Source organism: Mastigoproctus giganteus, chromosome 6 (genome assembly GCF_048544385.1).
Source record: "Mastigoproctus giganteus isolate SK-2022 chromosome 6, ASM4854438v1, whole genome shotgun sequence".
Lineage (NCBI taxonomy): Eukaryota > Metazoa > Arthropoda > Arachnida > Uropygi > Thelyphonidae > Mastigoproctus > Mastigoproctus giganteus.
Window position 1 is genome coordinate 205,333,926 of NC_143580.1, and position 27,839 is coordinate 205,361,764.

General features: G+C 34.0%; 1 protein-coding gene across 10 annotated transcripts in view; it reads right to left on the bottom strand.

Moving 5' to 3' along the window:
- Positions 1-1,368: 1,368 nt before the first annotated feature.
- LOC150084898 (uncharacterized) overlaps positions 1,369-27,839 on the bottom strand; it is a 437,743-nt gene continuing 411,272 nt past the window's right edge. For 5 of the 10 annotated variants that reach the window (XM_090376690.1, XM_090376694.1, XM_090376693.1 and 2 more), the window contains 3 exons: positions 24,238-24,288; positions 12,166-12,232; positions 1,369-2,384 (listed from right to left, as the gene is read on the bottom strand). In XM_090376690.1, coding sequence (XP_090232816.1) covers positions 12,191-12,232; positions 24,238-24,288 — 93 coding nt within the window. In that variant the 3' untranslated portion in view covers positions 1,369-2,384; positions 12,166-12,190. The remainder of the gene's footprint in view (positions 2,385-12,165; positions 12,233-24,237; positions 24,289-27,839) is intronic. The other 5 variants (XM_090376691.1, XM_090376688.1, XM_090376692.1 and 2 more) reach the window with 4 other exon arrangements.

Genomic DNA, 27,839 nt, shown 5'->3' on the forward strand with positions numbered 1-27,839 from the left:
ATTGGCTTTACCACACATGAAGTGCATGTCTGCATACTCTTTGTTGCTGTAACCTCTTTCCATGTTGACTATCCTTTGACAAGTACTAGTATGCCTATTACATCTCAGAACATTGGAGAGAGGGGGGAACGGAGAGAATGAGCATAACCTAACCTACACAAAAAAGTCAGTGGTGGATCCCAACTAGAAACGTGCAATATCTCGAAAACGATTCACCTAAAGACCCATGTTTATTAGGCTTTTTTTTTTTTTTTGCATATTGTAGTCTGTACAGTTCACCTTTAAATTATTGACCACTACTTTTGAAACACCCTGTATATATATATTCCCCCTCCTCCCAAGTTTTTCTTGCATCAGTGTGACAGTATCTTTTTGTTAAGTTTTTTTTTTTGTTTTAGCATGTGAAATAGATCAAAATTATTAAATGTCAGTATAGTTTTGTGTTATAATCACTTACACCCTCACTAAGAAGTTCAAACAAATATGCTTAATAAAGACACTCACACAGCATCTGTGAAATGCTCCCTTTTTGTTTTAATTATAAAAAATTAATTTTTCAATTTTCTACAGAATTGAAAAGAGTAATCTATTAATTATGATTTGCTAAATTCAATTAAAAAATATCAAATGAAATAAATGAGAGAAACCAATAATAAAGAAATTGAAGAAATTTTTTGTTATTTTTCAGAATTTTTCAAGGTTACTGATCTGTTGAAATCCTACTTATGACACCTGGCAGGCACAACATTAATGTCTATTTTTGTCAGTTGTTCATGTTTAGCTGGCAAAACGAATGCTCTATGATAAGATTACATACACACACATGTTGCCATTATTTCACAGAAACTGCATGGGAACTGCCTAGAAAAAAGATAGATGCTTTTGCTCCTCTGGTGTCTGCTAAATACCAAACAAAAAATTAATGTCTTATAATTCATAGTAAATCAATAATTTTGAAAAGAATACTGGTGGGCAAATATACATTACAGGTTATGTCATTTACAAATTAAAAACAGAAAAAAATTAAAAAAGTGGCATGTCAGACACCATAGTGGCAATGGAAAATTAAAATAGGAAAAAAAAAATGTCATAAACACAAAACAATATGACACTTAGCCCCACTCTTTCATCAGTTTTAATATTAAATGAATATTAATGTAATGTACATAGCAATGGATGCCAATTTCCTTAAATCAAGAAGAAAGAATTATAGGTCTTCCTGTTAAAGGCAGTAAAATTATCTGTTTTATTAAATCTACACTTAAAAAATATAAGTAGAATTATGTATATTTATACATAACAGTGGAAAAAGCAATAAGCAGAGGACTATTTATATAGTAAAACCACTTTCAAAAGTCTTGTACCTCTGCTACTGCATTTTATAATTTAATTACATTCAAATATTCAGTTTCAAAAACACAAGCAATATGTCATACCATTTTTAAACTGTGTTTTCATTTAATTTTGTAGATATACCTATGTGTAATGGACAGGGATATCAGCATATTATGGAAGGACTAGTACATACTCTTAAGTTCTGTATGATTAAGAAAAAAAAAGCTACATTTAAAAATTGCTCAAGTGCAGAATCTTACATCACTGTATACATTTAAATTATTCTCATTTAAAAGATGCTTGTTAATTTAATGCACATCTGTACACCTTTCAGAATTTGGTTAACTAACATGGAACACTGCCTTTCTGTACAAATGTATCATTACCAAATATGATATGAAAAATCATGAAATATAAATATGACACATATAAAACAAACACACACACATACACAGCACAATGTTTTATTAAATTAAAATATTAATATAAAAAACTGGATGCAATAAATTAAGGAACTTAAAACTTTTGAAAGACCGGTAGAGAACTTTGTGCTCACTAGCTTAAAATGGAACTGATTATTTAACAAACATTCCAGTTCAATAAAAAGAGTGCAAAAATGAATGTGAATGAATTCTAATGACTTACAACAGTGGTGTGTAGAAACATACAATTACTAACCATTCATTTCATTACTTTTTTTCTTATTCACAACTTTAAGAATATCTAAAACATTTTAACACAATTAAATGTTGGTCAATCAGATTTGTAGTTCTAATAAAGTACAATGGATAGTCTTTTTATTTTTTTAATCCAGACTCGTTTACTAGTAACAGAAGGTATGTAACTTACTGCATTTTAGTATACTTCTGTCACAGTTTTTCTAAATCACTAATTCATGTACAATACAATAAACAAGCTCTGCATGTGCAATGATAAAGCTGATAGGCAAAGGTAATACCACTTAAGACTGGCACCCCCTATGCATATGTGAAATGACTCCAGTAAACACTTCATTTTGGTAAGTGCAATCATTTCTTTCCTGAAGCACCCTAAGGAGAAAAAAATGTAATGGGTTTCACAAATTTAACTAGAAGAACAAATTTATTTAACAGAAAAAAATGTCACTCCAGCCTGCAGACAACCATTCTATTTATCTAAGTTCTACAAAAATCTATTAATAAATAGTCCATTTTTCGTGGAAATTATAACAATTAAAGGACATTCACTTAAGAGATTTCTTCAGGGGGATATCAGATGGCATTCTTTAAGTGTGTCAGTTTGTAGATATTAAATTAACTTTATTTTTATTATAATCTTTTATTATTTACTAGTAGGATTGCCACAAAAGGTATATACTAAGGCGTATCCAATAACTGGTTCACTTTTACATGACCATAATTTGTGCATAGCATGGTATAAACATAACTGCTAAAGTAATACTATCATATGATGGGTTTCAAAAGTTCATGGCCTGAGTATGAAATAGCAGTGGTACACGTTAAAACTTTCTGTACATAATGTACATTTCAAATAGTAACTTTTATGAAGTTACAATAACATATTTTTTTTAAATTACAGGTCCTGAAGTCAACAAAGTGTGTGAATGAGGAAAGATGGACAAAATCAGCCACTGCACAGTCATACAGGGAAAAAAAAGGAATTCAACTAATGTCAAAGGCAATTTAGGAGGATATGGTTACAACATTGGGGAAAGATGCCCTTCCTATTCCATGGTTAAGAAGTGGGCAACAGAATTTAAATGAGAGAGCCTGGAAGATGACCCACGCCGAGGAAGACCTGCAATGTCCATCACTCCAGAAGGTTGTTGTTTTGTTGTTTTTGGTTTTTAGGAGCATTAGCAACTAAGGCCATATTGCTCCGGGATATGCGGTGGTCATTCCCTGACCTTTCCGCATCCTCCATATTTGGTGGTGACGGGCTCGAACCCCGGTTTAATCAAGAAGCGTGTGCTATGCACTGCTGCTCCTTCCCACCTGGCTATGGAGGCGCCCCCTCACTCCAGAAGGTGCTGACAGTGTGCAGGATCTGGTGATGAGTGATCAATGAGTGACAGTTTGATACATTGCCAGTTTCTTGGGTATCTCATCTGAATGTGTGTAACACATAATAACAAAGGTTCTTGCAATGGAAAAATGGTGTCAGCACCTTGGTACCCAAAGTTGTTAACAGATCAAAAAAGCACAAGAGTTGTCATGTCAAGTCAAGTGAACATTTGCATCATTTTTAAGCTGATCCAGCAAATTTCTTTGCAAGCTTTATGACTATGGATGAGATGTGGGTTCATCACTTTCAGCCAGAGATAAAGGAGCAGTCCAAACAGTAGAAACACAGCTGTTCTCCCCCACCAAAGTAAATCAAGTCAGTTTCTTCTCCTGGCAAGGTAATGGCATTGGTGCATTGCTGATAGATTACCTTCAGAAAGGTCAGACAGTCACAGGGGCACATTACACAGACCTTGGAAACATTTGCTTAAAATGCATCAAAGAGAGTCAAGGAAAACCAAGCAAAAGGGTTCTCGTTACACCCGGGCTGCACAGCAAGAATGTAGCTTTGAAATCTTGGGCCATTTCCCAAACGTAGCACCATCAGAACTTTCATCTATTTCCTAATTTGAAAAAATACCTGGCTGGCATTCATTTTCCCACCAATCACAATGTTGCATTCATTTTCCCACCAATCACATTGCTGCAGGGATGCATTCCAAGCGAAAACTTTCTTTGCAGCCAATGGGAATCAGCGCATTGCAGAAGAAAAAGTGTATCGACTCCAAAAGGGATTATGTTTTGAAGTAGCACGCTACCAAAATCCTCAAATAAACCCTTCTACTTTTCTAGTGCTCTTAATAATGTTCTAACAAATCATAACACACTAATGTGTGAAACATGAAAGTCTTTAAACCATGAAAAAGCAATCATTTCAAGCCATATATACTTACTAAACAAGAGACAGGAATTGACTATTCTTAACACTATTAAATAGTCACATGGCCATGGCCAGATTTAAGGTTGTTGCAGACTAAGCTATAACTTTTAAGAGGCCCCCTCTCCTGAATAAATTTTAGGTTTAATAGCATTTCATGCTCTTCAAAGGATGCATATAAAATGCTACATACATACATAGTAATACATACGTTTTTATTAATTGTTAAAAAAATAAGATATTTTTGACAATGGTAATAATAATAATAATATGAATTAAATTAATAATATAATAAAACAAAAGATTGCAAAGGTAAAAAAGAAAACAATACAGGAACCATGGGAAAATTTTAGCGGTCAAACGCGTTTCCCAGTACCACAGCTTCTCCCTGCATTCTTGGTAAACAGATGGTGCACATTATTAGCAATGGCAGTAGAAGTCGATAATGACATATTGATTAGTTTTTTCTCATTATTAAAAGCAGATTACTGGAGTTCATGAGTGTAATACCTTCGTGGCTGAAATTTACTTACAGGTACACCCTCCAGATGGCCTCAGTCTTAAGATTTTTATCCCCCCCCTCCTGCTGTTTTAATTGGATAGGAAAACGACTTCTACACTACCGATAACAAGCACCATCTGTAGAAGTCATTTTCATATCAGGTTGTTTGTTGTTTGGTTTTTAGGAGCATTAGCAACTAGGGCCATATTGCTCCGGGAATATGCAGTGGTCATTCCCTTGACCTTTCTGCATCCTCCGTATTTGGTGGTGATGGGCTCGAACCCCGGTCTAATCAAGAAGCGTGTACTACGCACTGCTGCTCCTTCCCACCTGGCTACGGAGGCGCCCTTCATATCAGGTTGAAACAGGGGAAATGGGGGGGGATAAACACCCTAAGGCTGAACCCATAAGTAAATTTCAGCCCACTCATGAACTTCGATAATTTGCTTTTAATAATAGGAAAAAACTAATCAATATATTGTTATCGACTTCTACTGCCACTACTGATAACATGCATCACCTGTTTACCGAAAATGCAGGGAGAAGCTGTGGTACTGGGAAACACTTCTGACTGGTCGAAGTTTCTCGTGTTGGCTTTCTTTACCTTAGCCCAAAAGACATTATTTTCATTCATTTTTGTTTAAAAAAATAACTAAAATAAAACAATTTTTTGCTTGTAACACATAAATAAACTAATTTTTTATTTAATGATTAATAAATAATTTTTTTAATAAGAAAAAATTATTGATTCAAATTATTTAAAATATTTGTTTCCGTGATTTCATTATGGCAAAATCTGAAACTATCTTTAAATGATAAGCTTCTAAGCTTATCACTTACCATATACATGTATAAGATGCTCAAGAAAGAATTTGTTTTGAAGCACGGTTGTACATTCATTTTTTACCCTCTTAAGTCTGCTAAATGATCTTTCTCCAGAGCAATTAGTTATCAAGATAAGAAAAATTCGAAATATATAGTTTCAACATTTGGAAAAACTGACTATATTTTGTCTTGAATTATTATATTATATAAATTTTGATAATTAAACTCATTTGTTTGAGAATAATTTTTTTTATATACAGATGAAAATGTTTTATATCTTAGTATCATCTATGCCTGTGGAGTAATTGTTCACTAAAATTTTTACATTTTCTCTGAGCTCTTCATCTGTCTTGTCAAAATTTAATAAAAATGAAAATTTTTGAGAAACATTCTTATATACTTGAGCTCTTCTTTGTAAATTACTTTCTAAAGAATCCATGATAGGAATGAAAGATTTTATCCTAAATTTATCTCTTGCAGAAAGGTGGTCAATATCAGATGCATTTCCATCATTAATCTGTACTTTTCAAGATTGTATAATCTATGTTATCTGGTAATTTTTATTTTGCATTTTGTTCAAATTCGTCGAAACCATTTCTGGTTTCTTTTATGAAATCTGATAAATATGCATACAGTTTTGAACATGTACTTAATGATGTTTGAGGGTCTTGTAATATTTCTCTGGTTTTGTGAAACTGTTCCAATATATAATTCCATAATACAAGCATAAACATTAATTCAAGTTCTTCCATTTTTTTGTGGATAATAGAGGCTTTTGATTTTGCCATTTTCGTATTCCTCATCCAGAAATTTGATTAAAGCATCAATAATTGAATCATAATTATTCATAATTGCTCTTGTAGCTTCAATATGTGCTTCCCGTCTATTGTCAGAAAGATGTTTTGGAAATTCAGATTTGGACCCGATTTTAAAATAGACCGTTGTTTTGTCGAAGCAGAGAAAAATGTATAGGTTTGTTGCAAAATTGCAAAGAAATTTATTGTGTATGCCAGTGTTTCCCAACCAGTGTGCCTCAGCACAATGGTGTTCTACAACCCTTTTAATTATTATATTATATAAATATAATAGGAAAATTTATTTTCCTGTTATATTTATACATTTAGGAAAATTTCCATTGAGGTCAATGGCAATAACTATTTTGGTGTGCTGTTAATATTCGCCTTTTAACTTAAAAGTGACTCGAGTGGCAAAATATTGGGAGTCACTTGTCTATGCAATGATCAACTGCAGCACGGCCGACCAAATTTAATAAATATCCGGCACAGCGAATATATATGGCACATTTATTTTTTTCTAAAATTTTTTGATGCATACCCTTATATTTCCCGGACATGTTGGCCTCATTATCATAGGACTCTCCTCTACACTTGCTAAAATCAATGTTACATTCATTTATAATATTTTGAAGACTAAATGCACAAGGCATAATGTGTTATGGGTTGAAATGAACTATATAATATCGGTGTAAATACACCATAAGTTTACCCATAAATTTAACTACCTGAGTAGTGTAAAGGCATCGTTTGATTTTATCTCATATTGTGGCTACCTTCACAACGAGATACCAGGTAATGCCTTGTGCGTCTGGGTGGTGTATTCAGCACCCAAAAGGCTCCGTCTGGGTGGTGTGGCCCACTGAGAATAAATAACAGTCTCCTCTACTAGAGAAGCATTATTTATTCAAAGTAGTGCAATACCTGGTATCTCACTGTGAAGGTAGCCACAATATGAGATAAAATCAAACAATGCCTTTACACTACTCAGGTAGTTAAATTTATGGGTAAACTATGGTGTATTTGGCGCCTCCGTAGCCAGGTGGGCAGGAGCAGCAGTGCGTAGCACACGCTTCTTGATTAGACCGGGGTTCGAGCCCGTGACCACCAAATACGGAGGATGCAGAAAGGTCAGGGAATGCCACCGCATATCCCCGGAGCAATATGGCCTTAGTTGCTAATGCTCCTAAAAACCAAATAACAAACAAACAACAAATGGTGTATTTACACTGAAATTAAATATAATTCATTTATAATATAATTACGTATCAAAATGGCTAAATGTTCTCCAGAATGGTTTTCTATTGGAATGAATGTTAAAAATCAAACAACAGGATGACCATCACGAGGACATACATATCTTACAATAACAGTTAATTTCTCAATATGTGACAGATCAGGCATAGAATCAACAGACAAACTGAAATAACCAGCTTCTTTTAAATCTTCAAAAATTGACTTTCAAAAATCTGTGAAAGGGGGATACCAAAGGGGATATTCCATCCCCCTTGGTACCTTTTTTTCCCATATCTTTTATATCTTGAATGAATCTTTCCTGCTGCTCTTCACTTAAACTATCTAAATTTTTAGCCATTCAATTTTTATTTAATGGCTAAATTTTTAGCCATTAAATGAATAATTTCGTTGCATGTTGCTTTAGATAAATATGATGGCTTTCCAGACCCAGAATTCCCATAATGACTAATATGATCAGTGAGAAAAGGGTGAAATTAAGCAATTAGTTCTAATAATCCAAGAAAATTTCCATTTCGAGATGAATTAAATTTCTCGTCATCACCTCAAAATGGCAATCCTTATTCTGCCGAAGTAGATACAACTGCAACAATCCATTGAAGCACCTGCATTTTTGTTCATTTATAATTTGTTATCTAATATTTTGAACCTAAACTGAATACACCTTTTCTTGATAAATATGTGAGCAAAGCTGCTCTATGATCAGTTGAATTCTCATGTTGTTTAATTAAAACAGGGTTTTGCCAATCCTTAAAGCCATCATTGGCTAAAGCGCAACTTGAATATGAAAAAAGCTTGCATACAAAACAGTAAACATCCAGTTGATAGAGAATATGCTAGCCACTCTCAACTGTACTTTTCAACACTAATTTTTGTACAGGAAAAGAGTCATTGGGAGCAATACCTTACTTGATATTTAAACATCTGTTTTGATTTTTCAAATGAATCCTTCCAGTGTTGACAGTCAACTGGTCCTTTCTGAACGCAAAACAAGGTATCATCCTTAGTTAAAGTACTCCATAGACCCACATCATTGTATTTTGTATATATGTTTTGTTGATTCTTTTCTGTATCATAGTCTGAAATACCATGATCAGATGTAGTTGCCTTAAACTATATATATATAGGAATAGTTTCAGTTTTATAGTCTGCAATATCAGGATTAGATGTAATTGCACTAGAAATATCTAGGAATATTGGTATTGATCCATCAGATCGATCCTAAATAGATGAATCTTTGTTTATTAGTGTTACTTTAAAATAAGTGTAACTTTGGGTAACCTAGATAAATGAGCCTGTAATAACTCCTTATTTTTTCTCTTTATCTCTCTTATCTCTTTTTCCCGCTTATAAAACTTCTCTTCATTTTTAAACGTAAGCAAAATTTTGAAATTTTAGTAAATAATAATTATTCACTATTGCTTTTATTACAATATTGCAAATTACATCATGTTAATAATTTATTTAGATTATTAAATTGATTATTTTATTACTGTTGATAGATTATTTTTATCTGTAAATTTATTACATAAAATTAGTTTCTAACTCACCTCACAATTTAAATCAAGATAATTATTTCATTAAATAATATTGTTGTAATAATATGTATATTATTGTTAAACTATTCTTAAAGTCTTGCTCACTTTAACAAGATCACACATACATATTAACATAAAACACTGAAAGGAAATTGTCTGACAAAGATTAGCTACCCAGTTTTGCCATACTTTCCCCCTAAAAGTAAGTAAACAATATCCAATTTTACGCTTACCATTGGCACATTCATAATTTATCAATTCCAAAAATAAGTGCGCATTGTAAAAACAACCAAAAGTATATTGTGATAAATTGTTTTTTACAACAAGTAAAAGCAGAAAAGTCTATAATAAACAACAATAATTTTCATTTTTTTTTGTATACTAATGTTCACTATTTATAAATTATTTATTTTTTATTATTTTTTTATACTGCCGTGGAGTACAATGTGTACAGAAAGGACAGAAAAGGTAGGAAGAGAGGAAGGGTTATGCTATTAGTTAAGAAACACACAAAAAATATAAGGAACTGCATCCAGTTGACATTGCTGGACAGTGTAATGTTGAGTCAATTTGGTGTGACATAAGCACTGGGAAAGGGAAAATGAGAGTAGGAGTGCGTTATAGGCCTAATGACTCTGATGAGTACAACGAACAATTGTGGAGAGAAGAGTGGGCTAGTAAATCATATTGTCTTGTAATAGAGGATTTTAGCTTTCCAGATATTGACTGGAACTTGTGGATTTGTCATTCGCACACTAGCAAGACTTTTGTGGATTTATTGGAGGATTTTCAACATGTTCGAGGGGCAACCAGAGGGAGTAATACTCTTCATCTGATTATCAGCAGTGATTATCCATGCATTAAGAATTTGCAGATAAAGGAATCACTAGGTGACAGTGATCACAGTGTACTGATGTGAGATTTACTTAAAGATGTAACTACCATCAAGGGTAAAGGGAAGGGTAATATAAGTTTGTTTTCTCGCATCATATGCCTCAACTAATGCTAAAGTAAGTTACCTTAGACAGTCATATTCACAGTAAAGAAATTTAAACCTCTGTTTTTGGAATAGAGAATTGTATAGACTGTGGTTGATACCATTTGTTATTCTTGCATCATTTGAAGTTGTGTTCTGTTGGAATATTCATTCTGCATTTTAATAAAAGTTCTCCAATGTTTTACTGCTGATAAGAAATCTGAACTACATTTTTAATGGAAATTTTGGAAGTTAACTTGATTGAAATTTTCAATTTTTCAGAATTTTTTACAAAAAAAAAAAAAAAAAAAATCCTACTGGTGTTTCTGGTTTATTTTTATTTTTAAGCTTTTACAAATAGGTTACTTTTATACTGATAAATTGGTTAGTTTTATGTTGGATTTCTTATAAGAAATTCAGTTTGTGATCATCTAGACTGGGAATCTTTTTGACTTCCTTGGGCAGTTTGTTTCAGTAGCTGTTCCTCTTTTTAGCATCCAGCAGTAAACTATCACAAGGATATTCCATCCCCCTTGGTACCTTTTTTCCATATCTTTTATATCTTGAATGAATCTTTCCTGCTGCTCTTCACTTAAACTATCTAAATTTTTAAGGAGATAATTGAGATGACAGTGCAAGAAGTGTAGCTTAACACTTACACTGCAGCCTAGTTTTCTGAACATCTCCAGGCCCAAGGTTGCACGTGACATCCATCTATTGTGATGTCACTCGCAGTCATCTCATAATCTGGTTGTTTATTGTTTCCTAAAAAATTAGACTACATTTTAAAAACAGTTCAAGCATATCTTTCAGTTTGATTCATGGATTCTTCAAACAGAGTCCAGGAGCAGCTTACAGATTTGAGGTACAACAGAAATTCCTTGATTTAGTATGATTGAAATTTATTTGCTGAACCAGTGACTATAGATTATTAAACAAAAAAAGTTCTGATATTAGCAAAGAATTAGGTATTGATTCAATAATAAAGATAGAATCTACAAATACAAAGGAAAATGGATTAATCATTTGGACAGGATGCACCCAGCAAGATTACTAAAGATTATGAAATATTAGCCAGTTGGAAGAAGAGATCCAGGATGTCCAAAGAAATGATGTACTGAGACCAGAACAGGCCATCTGGCCTAAATCCTTGAAAGGATGATGATGATGAGTTTGATTTTTTTTTTCATATGTAGCAATGGTAATTTAGCACAAACATACTTTAAACATTTTCCTTCTTTACACAGGGCTTGGATGAACTGTTTCATTAAACCTAGCGTTATACGCAGAGAAGATAACATTATTTTGTTTCGATCTACTAGTGGCTTGTCTTTAGTGTTCTTTAAACTTGGCATTAGAGACTGTATTGGTGGCACTTTCCTTTCCCAGTGTTCTTGCTTGACTAATTTGTTCTTGCTTCTTGCTTGACTAATTCACTTGCATAAAAAGCAAGGAATTTTTGTGTAACCAAACTGGCTGAGTAGCAGATCAATAACTTTAAAATTACACACACACACACACACACATACACACTATCCGTGATCCTCGTGCAGAATTTTTTTTAAAGGGAGGCTAACATTTTAGTAGTTTTCTCGAATTTTGGAAACCACAAAATTTATGGAGATTGGAAATACTAAAACTTATATTCCTCTTATTCTCCATACCGATTTTAACACTGTGAGGTGCTAGCCTTTTCATGTTTTGAGAGATAACGAGTACATTTGTTAATTTTTTTCCTTTTTTATTATTGTGGTTATCTTTGTAGTTGTAGTAGGTGTTATTTTAAAAATTAGTTTGTAACCTAATTAGTTACACAGGTCGATTTCTGCAGAATCTTTAGAAATTTATAATGGTGGCCATGCATGAATATTTATCACCAAATTTTTTTCTTGTCAATACACTATAAATACGATAAGTGTAAATTATAATAATCATAATTTAGCCACTAAGTTTAAAATAAAAAAAAGAAGTTCTAAATACTCTGAAATAAAAGCACTTCACCTGTGTAAAGTTTAGAATCTAACAATCATGCGTTTTGTGGGTGTTTTCTCTTCCGCTTCTTCAGTGACTGGAAAATTAGAAATAAGATGGTTTACCTCTTAATTATCTTTATTGTTAAATTTTAATCTTATTTTAATTTAAAAAAGCTGTCATAAAATATTTAATAGAGTTAATACTAAGATAAACTACTTAAAGTAAGCCCTTGATTTTACACCCTTCAGATTTAATGAACAAAAAAGGTAACTGGCACCAGAGTGTATTCTGAGGTGCTCACAAAATAGCTCACAAATTGTTAGCTAAGACACTATTATAAAATTACTTGGGAACTCATGAGTCACACATCACTCATTTCTTATATAAATCAGTGATGTGTGACTATAAGCAATAGTTATTTAAACAAATGAGAATAAATAAATACTGGTAACACAAATTTTCCATCTTTCATAAAATTAATTCAATGGTCTTTATTCTCAGAGAAAAAAGAAAACTTTGCCTTCACAACAAGTTGTATTGGTGCTGCACTACTTTCAAATAATAGAACATAGACAGTAGTGCTCCAACAGTTAATGCAGATTCATTATTTTTGAGGAAACTTCACAGATGTAGCACAGACTGTGCAGGATTAAGGAGTTTTCGTTATTGTGTAGTGCTAATGGAAATGTTTCCACAGTTGGACATAATTTATATTAAGAATAAAATTGAAATTGAAAAATAAAGATAATTAAGATATAAATCGTTTTATTTCTAATTTGTGTTTTGGTCTTTTAGTCAAACTAAGTTTTTGCAATGATGTTACATCATATAAGTGGTTTATCTTAGCATTAACACTATTGAATATTTTGTTTTGAAATCATGCATCACTGGGGATTGAGAGGTACCAGATATTAGAAAGGTACACTTAGTGGTTAAGCAGTTTGAGAGGAGCACATTTGAATAAATGTTAAGCACAAACAACTGAACTTACTTATATATGTAAACATTTATAATGACCATCTTGTTCTTTCATCTGTTTTTTGCAGCTGGTAGGATTTAAATTGCATGGAAATATAATGATATTTACTTTCATGGCAGAACACTCTTGCCTTTGTAACGAGTTGCCTTGGTATCGTACTTTTCGACATACAGCTTTAGCTATGTTACACAACTTTAAAAACTGATTTTATATATCACATAGCAACTCACATTGAATAACTTCTTTACAACCATTTTACTTCCATTGTCACTAGAGACCACCTGCTATCTAATGGAGGATTAGCTAGCAATGAAACAGACTACCTCTAAATGGCCTATTAACCTTCTGTCTTGGCCATCTGTTTGAAAGTAATGCAATATCAAGGAACTTGTTGTAAAAGTAAGTTTGTTCTATTATGAGAATTAAGACCATTGCATTATCTATGCAGTTTAATTTTACTGATAGCAAAAACAGTTTAAAGGAAAAGGTAGTCCTGCAAGCATCTTATATAAAATATGACTCTTTTTTGCATGAATTCTTAAAGACAAATACAATCATTAATTTTTTTGTAAATGTGCAGGATTTGAGTTTACAGAAATTACTGTAAAACAAAAGTTAAATTAAAATTAAGATAATTTACAACTCTGTTTAGATTAAAGAATAAAAATTTAATTTAACAAATAAGACAATTAAGGGGTAAACTAACTTATCTCTAATTTTGCAGTCACTAAAGAGGAAAAAACATGAACAAAACATATGACCCTTGGATTATTTCAGCAATAAATAGATTCTAAACTTTACACAGGTGAAGTACTTTTATTTCAAGTATTTAGATCAAGATAACGTGCAATTTCCATCAAAAATTATAAAAAAAAAAGTTTCCCATTAATTATTTTTTCTGGTTAACAGTAATTCACAAACTGCAAAATATAAACTTCACATTGAAAACAACTTGTGAAAAAATTTATAATGCAGGTGTATTACAAATTATAGTGTGGCTACCCCAATTGCCTGATATTAAAGGAAGCGGCAAAGCAACTAAGCAAACTCTTAGCCATAATTATGAGACATCCTTGGACTCAGGGGAGGTCCCCATGGACTGGAGATGTGAAAATTTATCACCAATTCACAAAGGGGGTATCGAAGGGTGACAAGTAATTACAGACCAGTTAGTTTAACTTCTGTTCTGGGTAAAATAATGGAGTCACTGGTTAAAGATGCATTGCAGGATCATCTAGACAAGACTGCGGCAATAATTCAGACAAAGCATGGGTTTGTTAAGGGAAAGTCTTGTCTGACAAATTTGATAGGATATTATGATGTGCTTACAAAGGAACTGGATACAAAAAATAATTTTGATATCATATATTTGGATTTCAGGAAAGCTTTTGACACAGTTGCACATGGAAGACAATTGTACAAATTGGAGCAGAATGGTATTAAGGGTAAGTTGCTACAATGGATAAAAGGATAAAAGGATGGTTGAGTGGGAGAAGACAAAGGGTGGTAATCAATGGGTGCTGCTCTTCGTGGACTAATGTTATTAGCGGAGTCCTACAGGGTAAGGTGTTGGGTCCACCGTTGTTTTGTATATTTATTATTGATATTGATGAAGGTATATCAGGCTTAGTGTCGAAGTTTGCAGATGATACAAAGGTTGGCAGGGTTGTTAATGACAGTAATGGCAGTGTGCTACTACAACAGGATCTAGAAAATTTGGGCAGATGGGCTAAGAAGCGGCAACTGAAGTTTAACCTTGGCAAATGCTGTTGTTGTTATTTGGTTTTTAGGAGCATTAGTAACTAAGACCATATTGCTCCGGGAATATGCGATGGTCATTCCTTGACCTTACCGCATCCTCCGTATTTGGTGGTGATGGGCTCGAACCCCAGTCTAATCAAGAAGTGTGTGTTAGTTACGCACTGCTGCTCCTTCCCACCTGGCTACGGAGACGCCCGTTAACAAATGCAAAGTACTGCATATGGATAGAAGTAACCCCAGAGAAATGTACCAACTGTGTGGTACTACACTTAAGGTGGTAGAAAATGAAAAGACCTGGGAGTAATTGTGCAGTCAGATATGAAGTTTTCTGAGCAGACAGGTTGCCAGGGCAGGTCATGGGGTTTTGTCAATGATATATAGGAATTTTGCTCGCAGGGAAAAGGAGGTGATTGTCCCTCTGTATAAGACAATGGTAAGGCCACGCCTTGAGTACTGTGTACAGGTCTGGAGGCCTCATTTTAGGAAGGATGTAGATTTACTTGAGCGTGTACAGAGAAGGGCAACAAGATTGGTGAGGGGAATGAAGGAATCCTCTTACCAAGAGAGTCTTAAGTTCTGAAAATTGCAGTGGCTGGAGACTAGGCACCTGCGTGGTGATTTGATCGAGGTGTATAAGGCCTTGAATGGGTTGAGCACGCTGAAGTCTGATGGGATCCTTCCACTTGTTCAGATTACGAACCTAAGGGGGCATAAATTCCAATTAAGAAAAGACGGATGTAGAATAATGTGCGGAAATTTGCTTTTATAAAGCGGGTGGTTAATTGCCGGAACAAACTTCCATCAGTCGTGGAAGGTGATTGGTTAAATAAATTTAAGGAGGAACTGGACAGGCATTTGGAGGGAATGGTGCGATTTTTTTTTTTTTTTTGGCTGATGCTGCATAAGCTCATACACTTGCTTTCTTGCATCACATGTCACTACTACTACTACTACTTTCAACTCAATAGAGCTTTTATGGGATCATCTAGAACATCAAGTTCACGAAGTCTGCCCATCTTCACAAAATTTATAGGAAACCTTAATCACTTTGGAAAAATGTTAGCCAAGACACTATTATAAAATTACTTGCCAGAATGCCATGTCTGTGTAAGGCAATGATAAAATCTTGTGAAGAATATTTAAATTAAAAATCAATATAGTTGTTAATATCATTCAAATTTTTTTGCTGTAAATTTTTCGATGCTTAATACAAAAAAAATCTTAAAATACTTTGTAGCACGTTGTTTTTTTATAATTAAACCTTACATGGTCATAGCTAATTTCAAAAAGATTAACGAAGACTATTGTCAAATGCTGCTTTTTTGGTGGGAGAGTACATTCAAATACTTTTTTTTTTAAATTAAAACCCCAAACACGAGAGGTATTAGAACCTATAGTACTTAGTACAGTGCATGAGCTGAAAGTTCAGAAGATGAAAAAAGATACTTGTTGATATTAGACTTGAATTTCCTCCACAGATTGTAGTTTTCAGGAAATATGCATGAAGTGAGGTTTGTTCCAGAAAATGACAGTTGAATGAATAAACAAGGAAGAAGAAAAGTTGGTCCTGTGAATTTGAAGTTGGACAGTAAAAGAGTGTTGACTGGTTGACACGTTTGGGGGGGGGAGAGCAGGAATTATAGAAGCCAATTCAGAACAGTACCCATGGAAGTATCTATAGAAAAGCATGCAACAGAAACAGTGTCTAGGAGACAGATTGGAGAGACTCTGTTAGAGATGGGTCATTAATTAGCCTAACTGCCCTCTTTTGTATGGAATCTAGAAGCCTGAGAAACATTTTGGGAGCATCGCCCCAGATGTGGAAACAATAATCGATGGTGGGGCAGATTTGCGATTTGTACAGAGTGAACAGTTGTTTGGAAGAAAAGTAATGCCAAGAGTGAAAGAGAAAACTCAGTTTTTCAGATGCAGAGGAAACAATATTTGTAATGTGCATATGCCAAGAGAGATTAGAAGTCAGGGTAATCCCCAATAGAGATATATGATATTGTCTAGAAATCTGAGTGTCATTGAAGATAAGCATAGGAGCCAAAGAATCCTTTTTGTGAAATACAAGACAGCACCGAGTTTTAGAAGAATTGAAATCAACTGACTTATCTTTGCTTCTCTGAAGAATTACTTGGAGATCCACATTTAAAGAATTGGTAGTGGATATTCCAGAATTGAAGCTGTTTGTGCAGAGCAAGGTTTCTCAAAGTGGAATGTGGAATGCAATAGGCTATCATCAGAAAAACTATGGATGGGATTTCTGGTCAATAGAAGAAGGTTCAGTTATATACAAGAAATGAGTGGAGAAAAGAGTGAACCTTGGTAAACACCTGCATTAATGGAGAAGTTAGAAGACAGAGAAATCTACCATCATCTGCAGTGAGTGGCCAGAAAGAAAAGTGGATCATACATACATACTGCAGGTTTGCTTATACACTTCCACACAGACACAACACAAACTCATACGGAGACATTATGCAAACAAGCACATGCAAACACCAATTTCTCGAATAACATTCACTGACACAGCTGTGCACTACTTGCTCACCGATAAATATGGATATTCTCATTCACTCATCTGGTTGCACACTCACATCTACTTGGCACAGCACTATGACCATAGACAATATATACACTTTTTTTTTATGGCACGAAATCCTGCCATAATACAAGGTGACATTTGCTCTCTGACGTACTGAGACAAGATATGCACATATAAGCGAAGTTCTCAGCACACAATCACTTACACCTTTACATCTTGCTTACCTACACACATTTACATCTTCCTTACCTACACACACACATTTACAATACTTCAAGCTTGCTCAGGCACATGTCATACATACATACATACAAACATATGCACCCCAAGTCCCCAAGCACACATTCATTCACATACTTCCACACAGACATGGATACAGGCACAGCACCAACTCATATATGGAGACATTATGCAAACAAGCACAGGCATACACCAATTTCTCAACACACACACACACACACACACACACACACACACACACACACACACACACACACACACACACACACACACACACACACACACACACACACACCAGTTATGCATTACTTGTTTTCCACTTGAGCTTTCATAAAATGCTAGGGTACCACAAAGCATCAAATGTGCCAGCAAAATCTATGGATATGGCTAGCATATACATTTGTTCAGCATTATTTGCTGCATTGCATCCTCTGTACAGGCTTAAAACCAAATTTTTTATCTAAATGCAGAGATGATAACTGGTAACGTTTAGTAGCCATGAAAGTATGCCTTTCCAAGATCTTGCCAAGAAAATCTTGCTGGAAAGAGTTCAATTGGGTGCGAGATCTGGGTTTATTGGAGGTTTATTAAGATTTTTATGATTAAATTAAATTAAATTCAATGATTAAATACAAGTAGTTCCTATCTTCATGAGTTAATTCGTTCCTAGCGTGCGCTTGTAAAGCAGGAATTTATTTGCCATAGATGTAATGTTCAAAATGGGGGTTATGTTCACAACAATGAAATTTGACCACAGTATGTTAAATAAAGCCAACAAAACAATAGTTTATGCATAAACAATGATTTATTTAACAAAAGAAATGAAAACATAGCCTTTAAAATCAAGAAAATTATAATAACAAAGAAATTATTTTTGTCATATAAATATTAAAGAATGGTTATTCTTCATCATCATCGACTAAATGTACACTCATTGATAGTTCATCACTCATTGCTGGTTCGGCACTCGTTGGTTTGTTGGAAGCACAAGGAGTCATCTGCTTCTTCAGAAATGCTTCAAGAGTCATTTGTTTCCTAGACAGTCTTCTCTTTTCTTTATAAATTTCATGATAGCATGCATAAGCATTTTTTAAATCTATAGCAACCTTTCTAGTGTGCTCGAAAATCTCAACTGCTTTTTCTACATGTTGAAAAGTTTCATCAAGCCCCTTGATGAAACTTTTCAACACATTTACAATACTTAATGAAGGAATAAAGGAGTTTCAGCTGTTAAATCTTTCCTTCTTCAGCTTCCTCACATTTTACCATTTCAAGCTGGTCTTCATTTGTGAACCTTCCATTGTGTGCTTGATGCAGACCAGTGACGTCAGTTGTAGAAACCTTAAGCTGAAATCGGTTAGCAATATTAAACCGCTTTTGTTTCATTTTGTTGATCTCTGCTGGTTTTTGAAATCCTTCAAAATTATCAATAAACTGAGGAAGAGTTTATTCCAAACACCCTTCAAATTTAACCCCCCTTAATAAGCTGGATAAATTTGAAATAAGAAAAGACAGCAAAAATGAAGAGTGACACAGCCACTCTTTGTAATGTCAGCATGGTAACTACTTTATGTTATGAGTCAATGAGATGCTCTCGTCTGCCTGAACAAATGCATGCATAAGTAGTACTGTGTAGTATAGCTAAGCACATGATTTGAAATACTGTATTTATGAATGTTTAGCATTTATTTATAGCATCTCTCTCTCTCTCTCTCTCTCTCTCTCTCTCTCTCTCTCTCTCTCTCTCTCTCTCTCTCTCTCTCTCTCTCTCTCTCTCTCTTTAGGATTTATTCCGTTATTACAACAGTTCTCCTCAACATAACATCGAAAAGTCATTCCTTTATTCTTTTATTTCTATTTTCTTCTACCTTCCCAATCTACGTCCACCAGTCCTCTTCTATTCATGGCTGCTCTCACACCTATCCACGTCCTTCTTGGTCTTCCTCTCTTTTTCCTTCTCCATGGCTTCTCTGGGCAATCTGGGGTCCATTCTCTTCACATGGCCAAACGACTCCAATTTTCTCTCCTCAATTTTATTAATGATAGTTTTCTGGACATTCATTATATTCCTTATCACATAATTTCTAACTTTTTCAGTCCTAGACTTTCTTGCCGATCTTTGCCAAAAGTTCATCTCAATGGCCAGTAGTTTATTTTTTTGTCTTTCAGTTAAGGTCCAAATCTTACATCCATATAATAAAACATTTTGTAATATTGTGTTATATATTTGATGTTTAGTTTATTAATAATATTTTTATTCCATAGCACAGAATTAAGCATTTCTATGATCTTTCTACCTTCACCCAGTCTTCTCTCAATTTCCTGCACCAATGATCCATCAGTCTGAATAATTGCGCTGGTATTGAAATTGCTGTGCAGTTTTCACCTGTATTCCATCTAAATCCAGAATCTCCTCTCTTCGAGTTGTGAGGCTTGAAGTGGTGAAACCCATGTTTAGTCTCTAGAGCAAAGTTTCCAGCATCCCCTCCCCCCATACTTCTCCTTCAACCCATGCACGGTACTAAGTACTATAGGTTTTGATACCTTTCGTGTTTGGGATTTTCATTAAAAAAAAAAAAAAAAAAAAAAAAAAAAAAACTCTGTTTTATTAAAATTAACTGTTAGTCCCCATGTTTTATATTCCTCTAGTAACTTTCTACCCATGTAGTTTACATCATCATTGTTCTGTGCTACCACAACTTGGTCATCTGCAAACAGTAGATTGTAAAGGTACTTATTTTGACCAAGGGGACCATCCATTGAACTGCACTTCTGTGACCATGGTCTTAGAACAACTTCAAGGTACAGCTTAAACAAAGTATATGACAAACAGCATCCTTGAAGTAGTCCTTTGGAAGTCTTAAATTTTCCTGATATATTTGAACCAATTTTTATGTAGCATGTATTGTTCTTGTAGATTCTTCTAATGATTTCAATTAATGGCTGGCTTATTGACATTTTTTTCATAGCCTTCCACAGAAGGTTTCTTGGCACGTTATCATATGCTTTCTCTAAGTCTATGAACAGCATACCTACATCTTGGTTTGTAGCCTGACATGTTACTAGAATTTGCTTAACAGCGAATAAATGGTCTATACATGAGCGTCCAGTCGAAAAGCCACACTGTTCCTCAGAAATACCAATATCTTGTTCCAGTTTTGATTTTATCACTTTTCCAAATAGTTTAGCAATAGAGCTCATAACACACATTCCTCTATAGTTGGAGCATCTTCTTCTGTCACCTTTCTTGAAAATTGATGTAATGTATCTGATTGTCTTTATAGCAATTAATGTTCATATTTTTGATTTTTTTGATACTTGATAAAGTATCATAATTAAGTATTAACTTTCAAAATCGCTATCTAAATTCAAAATAAACCAAGAAGCTTGAAGAAGAAGAAGAAGTGGACTTCTTCTTCTTCTAGGCTAGGACTATAAAGCTACTTATAGAAAATAATTTATATAACAATTAATCAATAAAACAGCTAAATATAAATAAAAAATTAGCATTCACCAGAGCTGCAAAATCTTGTCCAACTCATGGATACCCTCGTACACAGCACTTTTTCTCATATGCAATACTTTATCAAATCTGCTTAGCCCCCTCCCCCACATTCAGCTATGTACTGTCAGTCCACCAGTGCATGCATAGCTGAATGTGGGCAGAAGGGGGCTAAGTAGATTTACTAATTTTTCTAGGTTTTCAGTAAAGTAAATTGTGGTGTTGTGATTCTATGCTATAATGGCTTGTCAATTTTGAAAAGGAGTCCTGAAGAGGTACACAGTTTAGAAGCCTCATCCTCCCCAGCTAGACTGTGAGATACTCAAAGACAACCTGGCTAAGCATGACTATCCTCCTGATTTTGCAAAGCCAGAATAATCACTTCCAAATTGGACAATTCTCCAGGAATCTTTCATGTTCCCATTAAGGAAACTGCCAAGATAAACTAGAATTACCAATGTTTACTTTACTGGGAACAAGAAGCTAGTAAATATGCTCAGCCATCTGGGATTGTGTTTACTGAATGGAATGGGAATGCAAGAAATCTTATGTTAAACAGTCCTACCAGTGGACAAAATCTTGCATGTGGGAGCACTCTAAGGCCCTAAGACTGGGGTGCTTGGTGGGGTTTTGATACCCAAAACCCCAACTTCTTAGCACTTATCCACAATAAAAAATGGTTTATTCATGAAAGCCTGGTAGATACAAAGCCAGCCTCTTCCTTAAACTTCGAAAGAAATTAGCCTGAAATAAAAATAACCACCAGAGGAGGAGATACACCAACACCAGAAACATCTCCTGTTAGTGCTGGAAAAAAAAAAAAAAAAATGGAATGCTAGGAGGATCCCCATCCCCACCTTTCCCAGGGAGCAGCGATCTCTCCATTATATTAGAAGGAAATGCCGAACAATACAGTGCCTTCCCAACCTATAGCCAACCCATGTGCCCCCCCTCCCACCATATGCAGTGTCATGTGTACTCACTTATTGTATGAATACCTGTGTAACTCATGATACGGCTTTAAACAAGATGATTTTTATTTGTTTACTTTTCCACCCAATGGTTCATTCTGATAACACTTTTTTGCGTCATTTTGCTGATTTCAGTATCCACAAGAGGATACTACCTAGTATTATCTAGCATTTTATTTCACAACTTTCCTTTATTTTGATTTCCATATCTTTATCCAGGTAGATACTTTATGGTTTAGGTTGTCATAGTACAGGTTGCTGTTGTTGTTATTTGGTTTTTAGGAGCATTAGCAACTAAGGCCATATTGCTCCGGGGATATGCTGTGGTCATTCCCTGACCTTTCCGCATCCTCCGTATTTGGTGGTCATGGGCTCGAACCCCGGTCTAATCAAGCGTGTGCTACACACTGTGCTCCTGCCCACCTGGCTACGGAGGCGCCTCATAGTACAGGGTTGAATCCTCTCAACCCATCCCAGTGGCAGAGTTTAGGAGTTACTGATCTTTTCTTTTATTCATTGATGCCTTTTAGTTTGTTCAAATGATTCACTGGAGCTTTATATTGTGTGAAAATTTAGTTTGCTCATGTAGATTTTTTTTTTTTTTTTGACTAAGCGTCGTATTTATAACTAATTTTACACTAACTGAGTGTTTCTGCTAAGCAGAGCATTTTAATGTCTTGGCAAGCAATTAGAATATTCCACCGACTAAAAAATTCCATTGACTGAAAATTTTACAAATTTTTAGTTTTTTCATGTGTTTTGCTTGCAGAAGAAAGAAGGCAAGCATATGGTATCTCTCATTGATGCTTTCCAATAGCAGTTAAAAACCTAGAAACAACACAGAGCAGAGTAGAGTAAAATAATAAACATTTGTAATGTCTGTATTTATGATCCTACAGCTCTATAGTTTAATGTAACTAGCATGTATCAGGATGCCAGGAAAAATTATTTTTTAATTACTTATTAGGACATTTAAGAATAATTGAGAGCAATATATGAATGTGCACTATATGCCTGTCAGATGGGTGACACGGCAGTCCTGAAAAGTCTAGTGTAGGATATGCTATGCATCTATGTTAAGAAAATGTTTTTCTACCAATTGACAACTTTCAACATTAAAACTACTAAAGATATACATCTTGTATATAAAAGTAATATTTCAAATGGCCATTTCGGATTAACATCATTCAGTTCTGTTAATTTCACAAATCACAAAAAAATTCTTAATTAAATAAGGGGCTGCATGCAAAACAAGACAGCATATCAAGAGATGTCATGAAATCAAGAAAAACAATTTCAGATTAATCATTACTATATAAGCTTATGTAATGTTCACATCCGCATAACCTCAATACCCCCTCTTTTTTTATATGATCAAGAAAGCATAACAAAATCTACGTCATAATTCATTTCATTAAGGTACTTCGCTGAGAGAAAACCTGCAACAATAGCCAAAGTAAAACTGTGATCAGGTCCATCTATTACTAAAAAGACAAGAATTGCAAGTCAATCTTTTCTAGTTACTACATTGGAGAAGAAGCCTGTACACAGTTTCAGCCTAAGTTGAAACAGTGTGCGAGGAGATGCCATACCTTTCTCAGTTGTGTCAACTTAGGTTGAAACAGAGTAGAAATGCAAGTTAAGCTCATTTATGATGGATAATTTATGAAGCTGCTAAAACAAAAACAGTACAGTAGTTACTTTGCTTCTTGTAAACTTAGAGTACCAGAATATGTAAAGTAACATATGGCCCCTTAATTATTTTAGATGATTCAGTAGGAGAAAGAGATGTTCAGAGTACCTGATAAAATCTTTTGATGAGAGATACAAATGAATGCATTTGTCATGAATATAATAACTATGAAGTGGTTAAAATATCTAATTTTTGGCTGAAGGTGATATGTTGAAGAATAAATGTAGATACATAAAAAATTGAAGTCTCACATTTTTTTTTTTTTAAAAACTTGATTTTGATGTGTAATTATCATTATAAAAATTTCAATGAAAAAATTTAGAAATGAAGTGTGATTCTTCCATAAGCTTATAAAGTATTCAACTTTTTTTTTTCCATGCATTGCATAATTTATAACCTTACCCTCTTTCTGGATTTTTTACGCTTTACAGATTTTACTGAAGTTGGGGTTGACTGGAAAGGAGAGAAAATGGCAAAGCACATTAGAGGAATTTAAATGCTTACAGGAATGCACATAGGAAGAAATTTACAATGTAAGCAAAGGAAGAATTAGTACTATTTAGTAGTGGTAAAAATATTTGAAATGACTTGTTAGTTCACACTGTTTTCAAGCACACAAATCCAGAAGGGATAATTTAAATGCAAATTTTTAAAGCAAAATATTACATAATAAGAAGAGTTTAAACGTTGAAAAACCATCTGCATTAAGGGAGTAATGCTAAGACATATGCTTGGTTAACAAATTTCTTATTGAATGAATTTTTATTTGATATTTGCAAAAGTAGTAAGAGATAATATTTGGAGGAGTTTATATGTAAATATGCAAATATATAATTATCTATACTTTCTCTGATCCATTAAATAAAACTATATTACTGAAGAATAAGTGCAATGTGTATTAATATAATACATAAAATTGTTTCAAAGAATTCATTAATATGAATAAGACTTCTTAATGATAAAATATAATATACTGTAAACTAATTTGCTTTTTTTTAATACTCTATAGTGATTTTAAATCACTATGGAGACTCCAAGCTTAGTGATTAAACTAATGAAAGTTTAACTTCAAAATTTACTGCCTTAAAATGCAAATTTTAGTTTTCGCCTGTTGAAATTTAAAATTTCCAATCCAGTGCTGATTCTATACACTACCTTAGCTGCATGTCTTCCACAAGTTGCCTTGATACTACACTATGCCAATCTGTTCTCAAATGAGAAATTTGCTAATTTTCATGAAATATGAAGACTATTTTCTTTATAAGAAAATAGTCTTCACATTTATAAGAAAATTTTCTTATAAAGAAAGACAAGCACCTTTGGAAAAGTTGTTTCTGATCTATATAGTAACATATCATGGAAAAGTTGTAGCTATAGTAGTGTAAAAAGGAATCAGACCTTGATTTCAGAAAGTGCAACTTCAGTTTGCACTTAGTTTTGATATAACAAGGATTTCCATTCCTCCAGTTAACACGTTTGCTGCTGACTGCGAAGTATGGCTATTAAATAACGAGACTGCACATGCAGCTACTACACACCAAGTACTACCTGTGAAACTAAGGCACAGAAGTTGATCTTGAATCTTTCTCTAGTTGTCTGCCAAGTCATGTTCCAACACACTGATCTACTTTGTAGCGAGACAGGTTTTTATTAACATTGTGTTTTTGCAATTTCAGGAAAAAATACAGACAAAAGAATTGAACAACGAATCAACCTTAAATTTGTAACAAAACTAAACAAAACATGTACTAAAATTTATGACTTATGTCAAATTTATGGGAAAGATACTATAGCAAGAGACATAGTATCTTTCCCATAAGTTTGAATGCCATAAAAGATTTTTAGAAGAAAGAGAGAATGTGGAACACAATGAATGATCAGGCTCTCCATTATATATGAAAACTGAAAATGGGGGACTAGGTAAGGACACCAATTAGAAGTGATAGTCATTTAAAGCAGCATTAGAATGTTGCAGCAGAACTCATATGGAGAAAGAAACAGTTAGACATTTAATTTAAATTTAGGCATGAAAAAAATGTGCCAAAAATTTTAAATGAAGATAAAAAAAAAAAAAAAAAAAAAAAAGAAGCCTCCATTTTGTGAAGATGTTTTGAAAAAAACAGAAGATTCAAACTTTCTGAATACTGTAATTACTTGCAATGAAAGCTGTCTGTTCCAGTATGACCAAGAAAATACAACATGGTCAATGCAATGGAAGAAAAACAATGTCCCAGACCAAAAAAAAAAAAAAAAAAAACATGGATGCAAAATCAAAAATTAAAACCATGCTTCTTGTTTTCTTTGATATTAAAGGAATTACTACAGCTGAATATGTCCCACTAAATCATACTGTCGATCAAACACACTACACTGAAATTCTGACAAGGCTGCATCAAAAAACTGTTGAACAGAGAGTGCACACAGTGCACTCTCTGTTCAACAGTTTCTCGCCAAAAAAACAAATCCCTGTTTATGAGCATGCACCCTACTTGCTTGACCTAGCCCTGACTGATTTTTTGCTCTTCCTTAAACTGAAAAGTGTACTTAAGGAACCAATTTTTAGTCCACTGAAGACATTCAGAAAAAAAAAGGTTACCGAATGACCTTTTAATGACTATTAAAAGGGCATGCAGATGATGACTTCCAGATGATTCCTATACTTAAAAAAAAAATGTACAGAATGGTGTGTGCAAGTTCAAGGCAATTATTTGAAGGGGGTTAACTTGTTTGTTTGTTATTTGGTTTTTAGGAGCATTAGCAACTAAGGCCATTTTTGTTCCGGGATATGCGGTGGTCATTCCCTGACCTTTCCGCATCCTCCGTATTTGGTGGTGACGAGCTCAAACCCCGATCTAATCAAGAAGCGTGTGCTACGCACTGCTGCTCCTTCCCACCTGGCTATGGAGGCGCCTGGGGTTAACTTGTAAGGTACGAAATATTTCATTATATTTATTTTGTTGCAATAGTTTCATTATTCAATAGCCACACCTTGTATATTTTAGAGGATATGTCAAATGTGCCATAATTTTTGAAATGTTGAAAAACATTTCAAAAATTATGGCACATCTGACATACCCTCTAATATATTCCAACATCCTCAGCATTCCAAAAACTCTAAGTAATTGTTGAAAAGTTAAAGTTCATAACGAAGAGAGCACTTACTCTTGTATTGAGCTATAAATCAGAACAAATTTTAATTTTAATAAAAAGTTTATTCATTTATATCAGTGGTTTCCAAACTGTGCTCCACATATCCAAAGGCATCTGCAAACACCCAGGGGACCCAGGATAATTTCTGTAATGGCTATTTCGAATTTTACTTATTTTTTTTAAACAAAATCTAAATATAGTTACAGACTGGATGTTGCACCTGACATCAGAATTCAATTGTCTACAATTACTCCCAACTTTAAAGGACTTTGTGAGACAAAAAAAAACATCATTTCTTCACACTAGTAGCCTATGAGATACAACTGTTTTATACTCAAATAGTGACAGTTCATTATTCAGTTATTATTTGTGTCAGTCTGAAAAAGGTAGATGTAAACATACCGTATTTCCCCATGTATAAGGCGCACCTTTTTTTTCCGAAAAATTTGGGGTCAAAAAACTGGGTGCATCTTATACAGTGGTTGTAGATTTTTTTTTACTTGCATTTCCCGCTTTTTCGCACTTGTTGTCTTTGCGCTCATTATTTCGCACTTGTTACTGGTATACAGTGGTACCTTGGATTACGAGTAACTTGGTCTGCGAGTGTTTTGCAAGACGAGCAAAAATTTTTAATAAATTTTAACTTGATAAACGAGCGAGGTCTTGCAATACGAATACAGTCAGTCCTCGTATAACACGTGTTTGCATTACACGAATTCGATCATACACGATTTATAAATAGAGGAACGATATCTTATATAACACGAACCGAATTCGCTTATGCACGACTCGCCTTTGTGTTTACAAGAAATGGCAGTCGAACGCAGAATCACCCCAAATGAACGCAACACGAT